The sequence below is a fragment of the Lepisosteus oculatus genome, chromosome 7 (assembly GCF_040954835.1).
Source record: "Lepisosteus oculatus isolate fLepOcu1 chromosome 7, fLepOcu1.hap2, whole genome shotgun sequence".
Taxonomy (NCBI): domain Eukaryota; kingdom Metazoa; phylum Chordata; class Actinopteri; order Semionotiformes; family Lepisosteidae; genus Lepisosteus; species Lepisosteus oculatus.
The window spans coordinates 20,006,229-20,023,535 of record NC_090702.1 but is presented as its reverse complement, the minus strand read 5'-3'; the positions used below and the strand labels follow the sequence as shown (position 1 = coordinate 20,023,535).

At 36.4% G+C, this 17,307-nt stretch overlaps 1 protein-coding gene across 11 annotated transcripts in view; it reads right to left on the bottom strand.

The window, feature by feature from the left end:
- Positions 1-10,485: 10,485 nt before the first annotated feature.
- ppp1r12a (protein phosphatase 1, regulatory subunit 12A) overlaps positions 10,486-17,307 on the bottom strand; it is an 81,607-nt gene continuing 74,785 nt past the window's right edge. For 8 of the 11 annotated variants that reach the window (XM_069192247.1, XM_069192250.1, XM_069192248.1 and 5 more), the window contains 2 exons: positions 15,384-15,560; positions 12,523-12,611 (listed from right to left, as the gene is read on the bottom strand). In XM_069192247.1, the coding sequence (XP_069048348.1) occupies positions 15,426-15,560 (135 nt within the window). In that variant the 3' untranslated portion in view covers positions 12,523-12,611; positions 15,384-15,425. Of the gene's footprint in view, positions 12,612-15,383; positions 15,561-17,307 lie in introns of all 11 variants that reach the window. The other 3 variants (XM_069192249.1, XM_069192258.1, XM_069192259.1) reach the window with 1 other exon arrangement.

The following is a 17,307-nucleotide window of genomic DNA, read 5'->3' as shown; positions in this document are numbered from 1 at the left end:
ATGCTGACGCAGCTACCCACCTGAACTACATGGTGGTCCAATGGTTAGCATTACTGCCTTGCAGTGCTGGGGTCTTGAGGTCCATTCTGGACCTCAGGTGCTCTCTGCATGGAGGTTGCATGTTCCCGCCATGTTCATGAGGATTTTTGCTGGGTGCTCTAGTTTTCTCCCAAAGTTCTCACAGTCCAAAGATAAACTGATAGGTTAATTGGCTTCTGGGAAAATTAGCCTTGAAGGGTATATCTCATCTTCCACCTGTTTCTTTCTGAGATAGGCTTCCTAGCAGCCCTGTATTCCATAAAATGCTTAGAAAACGGATGGATGGATCAGTGATCCGTATGGCCATATGTATTGGGGAGTGCTTCAACATAATGTCATAGGAATAAGTAAGGCCTTAAAAGTGATTGCAGCAAAGCATTTTAAGGATAATGCAAATAGCCTGGTGAGCTCAGAGAATTGTAGATGGCATGCAGATATTTACACAAAGGAGTATGCAACCAAATACTGGCGTTTATTACCTTTAATAAGTAATTAAATCATTTTTTGCATTATCCTTAAAGTGAATGTGTCCCAATGTTTGTGGTTACTTGAAATCACTGGGACGAGCCCAAAGTATGTTTTTGTTTTCTAATATGATCAAATTAATTCATGGAATCACCAACAAATAATTATTGCATTTATTCAGAGCAATTCAATGATCACATATACTGTACAAGTCAGTTGACTGTAAGAAAAAAATAATAGATTTGACTTTGCTGTCCCAATACTTTCATGGGACACCGTAAACTGACACTTATGGTCTAAATCCATAGTATGGAGGTGGCACCATGATATAAGAGCCGGGATGTCTCTTATGAGCTGAACCCTTAGTAGAGAGAAATCTGCTTGAGTCAGGCAAGAACCTAAAATCCAGTCAAAATACAAATATCAGCAGGACAATGAACTGATGCATCATCATTGTTGATGCAGTTTTACTAGCAGTAAGAGATGAAATTTCACAATCCCAGTACGAAAAGGGTGGAAAGATATTTAAAAAACTCTCAGCAGTAATTGCTGCCAAAGGTGCTTCCGCCAACATAATGGCTCAAACCAAGTCAAATTTCAATTTGTATATCGCAGGTTTTTTCCACAAAGAAACAGCATTCATTATAGATAAAAATATAAAAAAAAATATTTGAAAAAAGATTAACATTTGTGATTCATTAACATTTTGGCAGAATGAATACTTTTGCAAGGCACTGCACAATTAAAATTCAAAGATGATTTGATAGTGGATCAAAAGCTAGTCATCCTTTTATTGTAAAGCTTCAATGCCAATTGAAAGCCTCATGACTGGTAGGAATACGCCTTTCTCTGCATCATGGAAGTGTTTGAGAAACATGTAGTATTATGGATAAACAAATGAGAATAGTAGCATGACAAATAAACTCACTGTAGTGTTGGGAGTGTCCTAGAACTGGGAAGCTGGCTTACTCAATAGAAAAAACTACAATTGCCTTGGCTAAAGCTCCCCCCCAATGTAAAATGCAAACAATCATTTAAGATTTGTAATTAGGTTGTTGAATGCATTATGCTGTGAAATCCATTCCTTTTGCACTGGTGACCCATTGAGAATTATGACAGAGAGAGCTTCATGCAATCATAATCAAATTGCATCATGTCTATCACTATACACTCTTACAAGAGAAACAAAAAACACTTGAAATCCAATTCTTACAAGTTTCTGACTGTGTAATGACGATAATGTAGTTTACTTTTCTTAATGTGTCAGTATGGTCTCCTCTTATCAGGAAACCGTGTTAAGTTTTAAAGAACTGAATGTCTGAAGCTGCAGTTTTCTGTCATTGAGGAGAACTTGTGATTCTTTCAGTTAAGAAAATTACACTGTATTTTATGTGAGGTAGATGAGGAACACCTGCAGGATTTCAGAGCCATATAAGCACAGATCATATGCTAACATTTCTTTATATCAAAAAGCCATTGCCCACCAGTCAGTCACAAACTTCATCTTATGCGAGACATCTTCCATTCAAAATGTCTTCAGGGCCTTCATGTATTGAATGTTTCTACTGGTGGATAGTTCACAGCAGGGCAGCATAGTATCGCCGTGGTTAACAGTCCTGCCTCGCCGTGATGGGGGGGGCACTTTCAATTCGTGGAGTGCATTTCATACATATTTCATGAAATGCAGTCCCAGTTTTAAATCTCTGTAACAAAATAAATTCATTGATGTTATAGGAAAAAATGTAAAACTAAGCACAAAATCATGAACTTTGTGAAATGTTGTCACAAACAGTCATTCGAGTTCCCATGAGTTGCAATATGATTCAGCCTTTCCTGCTCACTAGTCACTGTAATGACTATTACTAGTAATGTAGAAGCAAATAAAAACAGGTTGTGCAGCAGACATTTCACCACAGATAATGTTCCAACCTGACCTGCATGCAGAGTTAAAGTAGTATTTATTAGCAAAACCATGTTGAGATAGAGATTAATATTTCTATTGGAGATATATATTCACAAGCCTGCTTGTTTACAATATCATAAGGCCACATTTTACCCGAAATTTTGTTACGTCGTTATGAATCATAGAACATGGTGCTGTGCATAACTGGAAATCTAGTCTATTTTGTGAGGTAAATTGGAGGTTTTACAAGTTACAGTGTACAACATTTATTATGACTTGAAATGCATTCATCAATGCCAATTCTTTCTAACCTCAAAATATGAAAACAGCATTGCAGTTCCCCCTTAATCATCCCTGGTGTACTGTATGTGTCTGTCTGTGCCATGCAACAGACTGGCGTCCCTTCCATGGTGTACACTGCCTTCTATATATTGCTGGTTGCAATACGCTCTGGTTCCTCTCTGTCCCTGCATTAGATAAAATGGTTAGAAAATGGCTGGCTGGATGTAATGTATGGAAATTAAATTTTATTAAATTTTTTAAATTGGATCTAGACCTTCTTTTCCAGGCTTATTGTAGCTAATGAGATGTTAACTTATGCTGTTTATTCCTCGTTCCTTGCAAACACCGCCAACACTCATGTGGCTTGCAATCCCGTTCTTACTTTGAAGGCAAAGAAATGCTTCCAACTTTGAAAACGTTTGGGTGAGTCACCACATTGAACAAAGAAAAGAGGAAGGAACTGAATCCGAAAGAGGCAACATAAAAGACAGGAACAGAAACTCTTGCACAGAGGGCAGAAAGCAGTTCAGGATTTTTTTTTCCACACTGGAAGTTTCTTTAATACTAAACAGTTAAGTGAGAACACATTTCTGTTCTCATTTACATGGGCAACATTGAGAGTACCCACCTATACAACAAGGTTAATGGAGGAATTTATAGTAACTCCCATACCTTGTTTAAGAAGAAGCACTATCTTACCTGGGATTCGAACCCACAACCCTCTGCTTTAGAGTCCAAAGCCCTATCCACTGTTACAGCATCTGTTACGAACCAGTCGTCTGTTTTGTACATTAAGCCAGTGGTTCACGTCAGGTTTTTGCTTCATCAGCCAAATGACAGGAAACTGTAAAGAGCCAATTCTGAGTGAAGTTTAGGTTTCCAACTTCTATATTGCATATTTTAAAATGTATACTTTTTGACCATGTACTAACACTCGCCAATAGAGTTGAAGAGACAAGATCTAAACTTAAGTCTGTACTGAGAATTTTAATTTCCCTTACAGTAAACCATATGAAAAATGATCTTGATATTTGAGGTTTAAAAATGTCTTGGGTTTGGAGGCATGGTGATTTATTACCTGCCATTTTCAAGGCTATCTGTATTCTTCTAATGCATTTTATGCCGTTTAGAACCAAAAAAAACAAGACAATAAAAAACAAAACCAGAGAAAATTAGAACAAAGTGGCAGCACACTAATTCAATTACTGTTTTGAACCAATGTCTCTTTGGGTGCACCTAACAGCATCTGGTAGATTTAACAAGACCTTCCTCAAAAGAAATGCAACTTGTTTGCCATTTGCAACAAGTGGCGACCCACTCCAGAAACTCCACATCTCCTACGGAGGATCTGACAAACACCAGATAGGGACTGCATAAGCCTGGAAGTCTCCCAGCCATGTCTCTGACCTGCAAATAAGTAGTGGCTAAATACCCCACTTTTGCCTTCTGTGACCATCTGTCTCTTATTGCACTTACAACCAAAGAACACTGGAAAAGGTGAAGCCCTGCATTCCATTTGCCTGCCCCTGCTCTTGAAACAATCTTTACCCAGGCAGGGGAAGAATGCAGGTGTTCTGCTTTCTGCTGAATGAGGTCAAAGAGGCAGATCAGATCAGGTCACTTGAGAAGCAATTAAGGTGGATGGGTGTATTGTGCAAAGTTGCCATCATTCTCTGGGTGATCACATGTGCGTTCTGTGCTCTCCGACCACCTGCTGTGGAGGAATTTGTTCCCTAGCAAAAACTGGAACACTTGCACTCTATCATAATTCTAAAGGCTGTTTAATTGCTCATTGCTAATAGTGGAATGATTGCAGATGGCTCCTCGGGGAACTGGGAAAGACAGCAAACTATTGTTTATGCGTTAAGCCTCTCTTTCATGTTGTCTAAGGTCTCTGCTTAGCCCTCAGAAACAACACACAGGAGGCTATCCTTCTGAAGGAACAAAGGAGACTCAGACTGGATTTGCCTTCATCTACATGATGAAGAAGACAAAATGCTACGCAGAGAAATTAACACGAAGCAAACTCAGGATGAGTAAAGCAATGGATCAGGCGCCATACTTTTTCGGCGGATGCCTGAAATCTAACCCCCTGTCAAATTAGAAACGCCACAAGGATTGGAACTGAACAGCTTGCCACAGTGTTTTATGCAGCTCTCACAGGGTAAAGGATTTCATTTTTGCAGGGCGGTAGCAAGAAGTACAAACATGCTAGTTTTGGCATGATTTGTTCATTCTTTTTACTGTGTATTTCAGCATCCTGTTTGGCTATTTAACTGCTTCCCCACATAGCGTAGAAGAAGAAACCTGGTCAGTCATTATGCCTTCCACTCACCAGTTTGTTCTAGTACTTTCTTCTGTGTCATTTGCGCTTACAGTATTTACAACATTTTCTCGGCCACATCAAATCGTGAACTCTGCATTTATTTCTCTTAAATTTAATTTTCCCCACATCTCTGCCCAGATTTGGATCAGGCCCAAATCCACTGGATTTCCTCAGCTGCTGTTAGTGTCGGATACAACCCCCCCAATTTCTTCTTTCATATTTCAAATATTCAAGATATGGACCACTACAACTTCAAAACAGGATCATGATTACAGGTTGGAAAGTTTGCTAATATCCCTTCTGAAATTCCATATATTGCTCTCAGGCATGCGATATGGGAAGGATGTAACATGATTTAATCCTCACATTCAGCCTATTTGTTTTCATTACATAAGAAGGGACTCTCACGTGGGTAAACCAGAAATCCCTTAGAAGCCTGGAGAGGTCTGCCTCCAGCGCAAGGATCTTTTCATCCCGTCAGACGTTTTAAGTTTAGCCGAGATTTCTTGGAACAATTATCTGTAAAACCAGCAAAGAACAGGAAGAGAAATTAAAAATACAGCCCCAGGGAGAAGAAAATGACAAAACGTGAAACATCTGAGGAAAAACTCCAAATATAAAAGGAACAGCTAGGGTGCTTTGTCATACAGAGTCAAGTGACGAAACCAGAACACAGATGGCATCTCATCTAGTTTCTCTCGGCAGCCTTCAAAACTCAAACCCCTTCAGAAATGGTTTATTAAAGCATAAGAGAAATAACAACTTTTGCTTCTGATGCTGTCATTTATGTTAGTGAGAAGCATAGCCAAGAGTTATCTTGCTTTGTTAACTGGTCTGTCAATTTATCAAGATGTGGAGATCCAGTGGTGATAAACAGCATTCGAGTCAATTGTGGAGTGATCTGGGAAGTCTAAAATGCAACTATCCTAGAAGTCAGAAAAGATGCAGCTTTTTATTTAAAACCGCTGTGTACAAAACACAATTGTATCTGCATTACACTTACACCTTTTAAGTATATATAAAACTAAAAGAACTGATTTTAGAAGCACTGCAATCATTTTTTAAATGTTATAATCCTATCATTTCTGTAGTGGAATACTTTGGGAGACAAAAAAAATGCAGATAAGTGTCTAGCAGAAAAACACAGAAGAGTGTTATGCAAGAATCAGCAACTCTGGTTTAATGCACAACCAATAAAAATATGCTCCCACGTCCTTAATTCAAACTCCTACAGAAATCTTCCACTAAAAGTGCATTTGCAGAAGTGTTGAGTCCCCCTCATGAAAATCGCTTTAGACAGTCTGATAATCTATACAGATAGATTCATCAGGGTGCGCTGGTACACCCACTGTACATTGCAGTGCTTCTGCGTACACCCAGCAGTTTGGGCAGGAATTGTGGGAATTTACAAGTGAAAAAAGGTTCTCAGAAGACTTATTATTATTAAGTGATTATTATTATTTAGGTGATCTAAAGATAACAGCATGCCTCCTGCTACCAAGCGGAATCAAAGATGCTGCAGAGAATTTGCTCATATGACATAAGACTATATGAGCAAGAAATCTTATTTTAAGAGTTTATTTACTAAGTGCCCTTATGCCTTGACAGTTTGCAGGAGAGAAGCTTTTCAATTTCAAATCCCACTGCTAAAACAAAAGATTTGACAGCAAATGCAGGTATCTGCAGTCACTACGGTATCACCCCTGAACACAAGAACAGATGCACCATGCACCCCCTATTCAGCTTGAGAACACAGTATAGACACCTTGCAAAGAGAATGGAAAATGACAAGAAGCTGTATAACCAGTTTGTACCACCTATTATATATATATATATGATTTAGCTGCAAAATAAAACACTTGTGACTGACAACCTAAACAAAATTCCACAACAGACATTTAGGATTTATCATCGACTTTATGGTTAAGCAAAACCTGTCTTCTCTACATTTACATTGCAATAAACCAGCCAGTGTTTAGCCACTGGAATGGGCTGTACTCACCAAAAATACATTTGAACACTAAAGCTGTTAACTGCCCAAAACATCAGGAATTTTCATATAAGAGAGTCAGGCACTGACTTCTGCTGAGGATAAAAAAAAAATGAAAAAAAATATAAGGCTTCTTGCCTGACTTCAGGCAATTACAGCACATACCAACACTTATCCCCAAAGCATTTAAGCTTGGTGTATTCATGCAATGCAATTGCAACCAAGAGTTCACCCTGCCAAATATATTTACTGAGGCAGTTTTAGGAACAAACTTTGTTTTAAAGCAAGGCTTTCTGGTCATAACTTGCCTTCCAGCAGAATAACAGATAAGTTTTTCCCCTCCCAAAATTGTAGTACTTGTTTTTCTCCAAGACTTCAGTATTTCACACTTCCTTCGCTAAAATGTTTTAGGTTTCCACTTTTCCCTTTCACAGGTTGGCACAATACTGCCCAATAATCTGGCTTTATCGGATAGCTTAGGGTGTGAAATTTGAAGTCATTATACTGCACGAACGTGCCACACAATCACCAACAAAATCCTGCCTTTAGCAACTTTAGCATATTTGTCAAACTTTAGTCTATGAAAGCTTTATCTGCTAAAGGTATTAAGAATACCAAATGGACATATACTAGTCTTCCATCTGAAAATTTCAAAACTAAGCTAAAGCATGCACTAACCTTCTACTGACAATTCTGTGCACAAAATGCATCTCTGTCTCTCTGCGCGGAAAATCAAAGTTAACTGGAAGCAGCACCACAGGTGTCTAGTTTTGAAATATCTTGCAAGTAATTAAAGTCAGTGATCCTTAAACTATTTTGTAGACTCTGAAGTGCCAATTTCATGCTTGATAATTCAGAAGTATTCACATTAACAGTACAGAGAAAAAAAAAAAGATTTGAAATCTTAAGATCCTCACTGCTTTGATCCACATTTAAGAACTCAGCCCCATTTGTCACGTTGATTTAAAGTTGGCGTCGCACAGAGCAAAGGACAATGCATGGCACCCCACTGAATGTATTTCTGCTTTTGGACCTCCAAGGTTCCCCCAGAAAGTGCTTGTAGGAGGGGTACAACTTGCTCCCATGGCAGGCCTGTCACCAACTCTTGTCACCAAGAGAAATAAGATTTAAAAGTGCTTCAGGTACCCCAATCTTGTAATATAGTATTATCGCTGTTACAGAAAAAGCCCAAGTAGTTTGTGCATTCAGTCTGCCTCTGGAAAGGATTAAAGGGACTAATGTTAGTATGGACTACCACACGTTTTGGCCTTGCCTCCAATAAAAACACTTTTGCATTTTAATCAGGTTTTGCTTTATATTTCAATTCCAACACATGGCTTGATTTCTTACACACTGAACAGACCAAATGCAGTCAAAAATCACAAAAGGGGATAGTCGGTAAATAGAAAACAAAAGTAAAATCTAAGTAAAGGTTATTTTCACACAAATGTAAAAAATCTTTCAGCTGTTCAGCATTCTTCAGGTACGACAGTGCGGAATCAATCTACTTGTTCTTTTGCAACCAACACACGCCAGTACAAGCACTAGCATCACTCCCTTGTGTAATTGGTTTTTTAAAAACCACTTTAGTCACACACTTCTTACAAGAAACTAAACACTGAGGATTTTACTTCCCACAATTACAAATGGTCCTAAAAATGTACAGAAAAATTAGTCAACAAAGTGTGGAAATAATAAGGTTAGTACAACTGCCCTTTCAAGATCTCCAGGCCTCTTCAATGTAACAAGAACAGTTTGGCCTTGTTATATCATAATGAATAACAAATACCAAACCACAATAAAACTAAACAATGCACATTAGCGCCATCTGGTGGAGCTTGGCTACTTCAGGATTGCATTATACTGTATATGTACTGTAGCATTTACACATTTCAGGTGAGGTGACAGTACAATTTACAAACAATTTGCTTTCAGAGTGACAAAGAGCAGTTATTTACAAAAAATCACAAAAAATGAATCACTTTACTATTTACTATTGATTAAACCTTAGAAAGTACTAGTGGCGAACAAAATAGTTCGCCTACCTTGAGCACATCTTTGTTTCAGGAAGCAAACAAACAATGCAAACAGCTTATGCCTGAATTAGGAAATTCAATCAAGTGATCATCCTGTATCCCTCTTATCTGCAGCTTGTAATCAATAGTAATTCCTTACATTTATATAGTGTTTTTCTGGACTCTCCACTCAAAGTGCTTTAAAGGGAATGGGGATCCCCTCCACCACCACCAATGTGCAGCACCCACCTGGATGATGCACCAGAACACTCAGCACACACCAGCTATCAGTGGGCAGGATAACAGAGTGATGAAGCCAATTCAAAGATGGAAATTAGGCCATGATTGGTAAAGGCCAATGGGAAAACCCCTACTCTTTTTGAGAAACACCCTGTGATTTTTAATTGCCACAGAGAGTCAAGGCCTTGGTTTTACATCACATCCGAAGAACGGTGCCTTTTTATAGTGACTTTCCCCGTCACTGTACTGTGGCATTAGGACCCACACAGACCGCAGGGTGAGCGCCCCCCTACTGGACCCACTAACACCTCTTCCAGCAGCAATCTTAGTTTTTCCAGGAGGTCTCCCATGCAGGTACTGGTCAGGCTCAGACCTGCTTAGCTTCAGTGGTTTGCCAGTTGCGAATTACAGGTTGATATGGATCCTGGCATTAAGAGGAGTCATTTAAAAAACACTGGGACATAGAAAAAAGCACTGGATCTAGAGAAGATTATTTGCTGTTATCAGCTGTAACAATGCATCGTATGCAATGCAAATAAAAATCGATTCCATATTTCTAAGTTACCTTGTGGAATGCACACAGCTTGATATTAAGGACTCTGGGACAGAAGACTAAAGTTTGTCAAAATCTTACTAATCATTGTAAATTAAAATAAACATTCTGATTGCATATACTACAAACAAAATATGTTCTAGAACCAGCTTAAGCTCAAAATCATAATGCTTTCAGTGGGAGTGAAGGATAGCTAACACTTTCCTGTGCATTCTACATCATTTTGTTGCACTGCTGTGTACTGTTTACGGCAGACATAACCTATCAACATTTTAAGATTAAATACCAAACAAAGGTTGTCACAACTTACCTCCATCATTCGTTATAGCTAGACAGGCTTTCTATACACAGCAAAACGTGATATGAATCCTGTTACTGGTCTGCCTTTGGTAAGGAAGTATCTTCTGAACCAGTCAGACAGGAAGTCATTATGAATTTTAAAGAGTAAAAATGTGAATCTCACTCAACAGGACAGTCTTTCTAAATAAGCAATGATTACATGCAGGTGACATAAAAATAAAAAATAACATACAAGAGAATAACCATACATCAGAGATTTACCTTGAAAACCTAAGAGCAACCTGGTATTTAAACACAAACACCACATTTCAAAATCATGTCAGTTTATGTAGCCAGGTCACTTACCTTTTTCAAAACAGCAAAAGACAAGCATAACTTTATTAATCTTTATTTGTATATGTCAAAATACATTTTTTCAAAATAATTGGGTTTCAGCAACTAGTTTCATGCCGATACAAGGTCTGCTCGGTACTACCAATAAAATCATTATAGCGCTGTAGCCACTTCACTTTTTTTAAAGAATAAATAACCTAAATATAAAACACTATAATATTAGAAACAAGTAGCTATGTTAAATCCGCACATGCACCCCAAACTGACAAATTTGCAAAGGGTTTTGATTAACAGTCTCACAGATTAACCGCTTAACCCATTGTTCACTACCATTCAAACATCAATGCCATAGCATTACTCTCAATAGTTCAGTGAATAATTCCCTCTCATAGTAAACCAGTCATACCAAGGTCAATCCACAATAGAAATATCACACTCACTGTACCATGTTTTTTGTCATTTAAATCAAGAATCCTGAGCTTGGTAGTAAGAGCATGGCCTCACACCTACACAAAACCAATCACCAAAAAAAAAAAAGAGACAGAGGAACAACTGCCCAGGTTTTGCAAATTAAAATATATTCAATAGAACACCATGACCATGTTTTTTTTGTTTTTTTTTTATGAAGGGGTTATAAATTCACATTTAAGTATACAATATAATGATAATACAACAGCTACCGCAAGCTTTTACAATGTACATTTTAATGGTTGAACTCTTCAGTGGTTTTAAGTCACAGCACAGTGTGTGCCAGTATGAAGTCACACTTATTTTACAGGGTGATGGGAAATAATAATAATTAGTAATAACAATTAAAAAATCCTGACAGTCAACCATAGCAACATTCACTATAGTAAATTTAAAAGGCCACTGAAATGCATAAAATATATGTTCCAATTTTCTGGTCTTTATTTGACAATGGTCATCCAAAACTTTACATGACTCTTCACATGGCATTAACAGTGCATACAGACATTGTAAAAGAACTGCATTAGAAATACCTAAGATTTAGTGACAATACCTTGGCTAGTACTACAGTTAAAAAAGGGAAAAAAACAGCACTCTTCCAAAGATACTGTATACAATGTGTGAAATGTAGTGAAGCAATTATATCATTTGTATCTCACATTACTGTGAACACTTTAAAAAAACAGCACTGAATTCTGCTTGCCATCTCCTTAAAGAGAGAGGCACTACCATATTCAATGTTTATACTATAAAATAAATGAAAAAGTTAAAACACACTTCTGGAGTTGTATATTTTAATAGTAACAGACGGGTTTGTCATTGGGAAGCATAACGCATGCCATGTGGTGGTCTGAAACTCAAAACAATACATATATACAGCATCACTCAGTACCGGCTAAAATGAAGTAAAGAATACACAGTATAATCCAACAGCTACACTACAAACAAAAAGAAAAAAAAGTGATGAAGGCAGAAGAGATGGGAATTCTACTTTCAATGGACTCATTAAAGCATTTTAAAAGAAATAAATGCATATTGCACATACAGTGAAAGCTTACGTTTCACCAAGTCCATCTGTTCAGTATGGTGAAAATGTCATGTTAATTAAAAAAACTGGAATTATTTCCGTTATAATGGTTGGGTCTCTTCGAACTGGACAGCTGTGTGAACACTGAGCATCTAGGGGAATACCTCTGGCACATGGGAAGTTAGAAAAAAAAGAGCACAGCACACAACACGTCTAAGCAGGTGTAGAAACAGAAACAAAAAAAAATACATAGGCTGTGGCACAATAACTCGTGTTGACTAACTGTTCTTCTGTGACAGCTGAGAGCTCGATGCAAGTGTTTATGTACAACTAAGGCTTATTGGTTAAATATTTCTGAGGCGTCCCTGGCCACAAGTTTTTCATTCAGAATGTTTTTGTAAACTCAGTCATTCTGTCTTGACAGCAGCTGCAGGTTAAGTGATCTAGCAGGATCTAATGGATGGAAAAGGGTGGTGTGGCAGAAGAGTCAAGGGCGACCACAAATGGGAGGGGCCTTGTAGCTGATGTCTGTTGCAATTAACATTAATGTGCAATACCATTAGTTGCTGTTCTAGGAACTTGTCTACTTGGAAAGTTTGCTTATGACTCTAATCAAGGCTCCATTTTCATCCTTTAGTCTCTGGTTATCTGCTTTCAAGTCTGGTAGCATCTGAAAGAGAAGAAAAAAACAACAGTACTTCACATTAGACATTCAAACTCATTTATTGGAAAATGTGGATTTTTATTTGCACTCCTCTTTAAGCATGTTTATTGGCTAGTTTTCAGAGGGTGCTCAAACAAGCTGCATTTTAAAACTCGGCCTTGAAAAACACCCACAAACAGTCATGCAGATCAAATGTCGATTCTTACTGGAGTTCAGAACATAAATATTCAACAATGCACAATGCTACGTTTCATATAATACAACAATTTTTGCATCTTTACCCAAAGTAAACAATTTTTGATTACATAAGAACATTTAATTGAATATCAATAACCATTAAAGATTATATAAATAAAACAGGTCATAAAAGTCATAACTGTCAGTTTATCTCTGTAGTCACAGCCAGATTGTTGTTGCTCCTTCTTTGTAGTGAAAAGCTACATATATAGAAGGACAAACTAGAGACCACAACAACATGCAGCTGCAACATAATTCTGGTCCATGGCGGGTAACCTCAAACGGAGCGTTCTTTTTAGGTGTCTTTGTTCTGTATTTCATTGCAGGTAAACCATAATTGATGCTAAATAATCCCTCCAGAAAAAAAAAAATCAATATCGTGATACGGGTATTTTCCGGGGTCCACAAATGCAATTTGGATGCCTTTTGAAAATTTGATTTTGGTTTGAACAATTCAACGATTGTGTGAGGGTGTTTGGTGTGTCCATCTACCCAATACTTCAAACTATAAACCATCACAAGTGTTTCTGTATCTATAACACTAACGTTTTAACTTTTTGTAAATGATATACAGTGAAGAGGTAAATATTAGTTTAATATGTGACACTATTAGCCAAAGAACAAAAAAATCCCTGGAATGCTGATGAGACAAAACTCTTCAAATATCTGATTTTTAACTTAAAAATCCCACAAGATAATGAAGTGTTCATATTAAAATTGTTCAGAGATTCCCTCACATTCTGTTAACCAATATTTCATTTAAAGCATCACTGCACAGTAGTAAAGGCATGACAACTCTTCTTCAAATATATGCTGCTTTTCCAACCTCCAACCTAGGTTTTATAAATATCTTTGCATACTCTATATGCTTCAAGGGGAGTTTGAAGTAAACCTATTAATAAACAGTTATGCATAAATTTCATTAATCTTCTACTGTAAAATTATTTCATCCTGGAGCTCAGAAAGAAGCCTATGAACAAAGTTAACATGTTTACGATTAAAAATCAGCCAGCTTATCTATATAGGTGATCTGGCAGAGTGAGATATATGTTTACAATGATTTATATATATATATTTATAATTTACAATGTAAATTAAACTCTGAAATGCTGAGCAGGCACCAAAAGAATCATCGCTGAATTAATAAGGGCCATATTAGTGAAGTAAAGAAGGAGTGATTTTTAATAAGATCTCATAAGATTTGTCATAGGAAAAAAACAGCAAAACACTATTTTTTTTAAATATATAATTTACAACTTGTAAATATAATGAAATACTGTGACATCATGGTATATTTTTTTAATAAAAGTCACAAAATAGGACAGCTTGACTTGACAACAGTTAAGACGAGCAAATTACATAAGAAAAAGCAAATTAAATGTCAAATTAAACTTCATGCAAAATTGTTTGCCGAGTACAATATAGGACAGCTCTGATATAACCTTTAAAGAATAATAAATCCAGAGACTTAGCATTTCACAAAAATATATTCTTGATATAAAGAAAATGAGCAAAATCTTTGATAATTCAAGCCATGCATGATATTGGCTTCAACATAGCACACATGGTTATACAGCAATCCAAGCCATTTACAGCAGATAGTTCACACCTCATCACAGGCTTCCTTCCTTTCTCAGAACACTGATTGCTATAATTATCTTTCTAGGATCCAGGTTTTCAAACCTCAGTGGAATAAGGTAATGCATTTAACGGTATTGCTTTAATTCAAATTACAATAAACACAAACCTAAAGTAGCATATGATTAAGGAACATTCACAGAAATTGATTTTTTTTAATCCATCATTAATTTAACACTTCCACTAGAAAGGATTTGATAAGCAAGTTTTAACATGGGTCACTGAATTCCCAAACAGTGTAAGGCCCTTCTGTGAATTGTGTTTTAAATACTCTGTGTACCTCCCCCCTTTATTATTGCACTATTGGTGGAACTTCACTGAACAGTTAGTTCTGTAAATAAACTGAAAAAATCTGGATTCACTGCTAGATGTCGTATTTTAGACACTCTTAAACAATGAAATCTGGTACACCAAATGGGATCATGGAGAGCACATTCCTTTGGACAACGAAGGTTTCAGTGTAGATTCCTAAATATATTGCTGCCCATGAGAACATTCTTTCAATGACCCTATTATTGAAGTGTTTAATTATTTGAATAAGCAAAAAGGTATAAGTGTCTTTTATATCACATTAAAGACTAATTTACTGACAAGACTATTGTAAGACTGGCTTTAATTAAAGTGTTTAATTTATGAAACTCAAAATGCCTCCTTTGTCCTCTGGAAAGTAATACCTCTTCAGGTAACTGAATTAATCTGGGGTGAATTGACAGAACTAAATTATAGCATTGGAAGAAAAAACACAAAGGGGGCAAAAAACTGAAGCTGGGTCTTGCCGCAAAAAGCAAAATATCATGCAAGAAACCAGGCCAAGCACTTGGCTGAAAACAAAACATGTTTCCAGATGCACACAAAAAGGAAGAAAATTCTACACCAGGAAACTGACTGAAGGTTGGCACCTGCCTGGCTATGGGTAGGCTGTGGTAATGAAGAATGGGAAGGGTTCTACAAGTCCACAGCCTGTAGCTGGCTACAAGACTCTGAAAGCTTTGCCACCACTCTGGTCAGGGCCCTATTCTCTGCGATCAACCTCTCATTTAACTGCCTCAGAGCCTGAATCTGCTTTACTTGATGTAGGTTCTGCAGGAAATCAGAACACAAAGGAGAAGAAAAATAATTGGAAAAAAAGAACATGAACCACGAATCAAGAATGGAAAAATGAATACAATTATTAGAAAAATGGACATAAATGGAATTGATTAGATGGCAAACAAATGTTTCTCGACTGTGTGGCAATAAACAAAGTGCCAAACAAATATGGATGAAAGATAACTTAAGTAGCTACATTAACTTTCAAGTTCAGTTTATCCCAATTAAGCAAAAACACAAGTACTTAATTTGCTGACCGATCCCGAATGGGTTTTCATACCTTAATAATTCCGAATTTTAACTTTGTCTTAAAACAGTATTATTAAACATTTTAGTAAACATCCACAGTCCTTTAAATTACTATAGTGAATAATCCAAAATATATCTGTAAATATTAAATATTTTTTTCTTCACATTCATCTCACTAGACAGGTATATCTCCCAATTTCCTTATCTTTGATTGGCCTCCAAAAAACTCAAATAATGTATGAAGTTATTTCAATACAGAGCAGTGTAAAATTCAGATAAGTCATTTATGACATTATGTTAATGCTGTCAAAGTTAGCAGTAAAAAATGTTTTGATTAATAAACCCTCTGAAATTAGAGTCTTTCAACATGATCGCCATCACATGAGTACCAATGAGAATGAGATCTTTACTGCTATTCTAACCCAAGATCTCGTTCAGTGGTCTCTTGAATCTTTGTAGAGGCCTGTTTAAGCCAATGATTTCAACCTTTTCCTTGCCATAAATCTGTGAATCATCTAAACTGAAATATCCACATAAAGGTAAGTCAAAAACAATGACATATAAACTGACTTTTAACCAATCGACCATGAAATGTCCATGTGAAAATTCTAAAGGACAGTTCATATGCACCTAAATGTTAATTACATCTATACTGTTTAGTCTGTTTTTTGAAAACTAAATAAAATACAGATAATTTCTTAGTGAGTCAGTATATTGTACAAAAAGCAGAAAAGGTTACTAAAAACAAAGCCAATTATAGTTATATTGGAGTGGCCTGTTGGTCATTTGCTTCTTCAAAAGCAATTTGAAAATAACTGGACTATATTTTACTCATCACCTTTCTATAATGTGCTTAAAGTACAATTTAATTAAAATTAAACTTATAGGATATAAAATACCTGTTTTCATTCTATTAAGATCTTACCTATTTATGATGAACTTCTGACTTAAAGATTGCAGACCTTCCTAGTTGATTTGAGTAACATCACTTCCAAATTAGAATTTTACAATTTCAATTCAAATCTTTTAGCTAACTAACTGTCTCTTATTATAATATTACAGTTTTATTTACTTCAAAGAGAATGATTGTCTTTGTGTAAGTTTATTACACATTAATCTACTTATGTAACAGAAATCTTGGAGAACACAAATAACTGCAGCACATTTTTAACACAACAAACTGAGAAACACTCTAGGTTCAAGTAGATTTTAAAAAGATAGACCAATCTCACCTATACCATGCTAGAAAGCCTTTAAGTTATGGAATGAAACTTTCCAATCTAAAGTTTTAATTGTTTTACACAATAACCTATACACTCTAAAATTAAAGATGATTATTTTTTCATTGCACATTCTGTTATGTTTTCTGCACTTTCCCGTATCAAAGGAAAAATCATATGAAAGAAATGGACAATAAAAAGCTCTTTGATTGTTCGCATAGCCTTGAATTAAATCAATATACCAAAGACATTCCAAGTTAAAAATAATC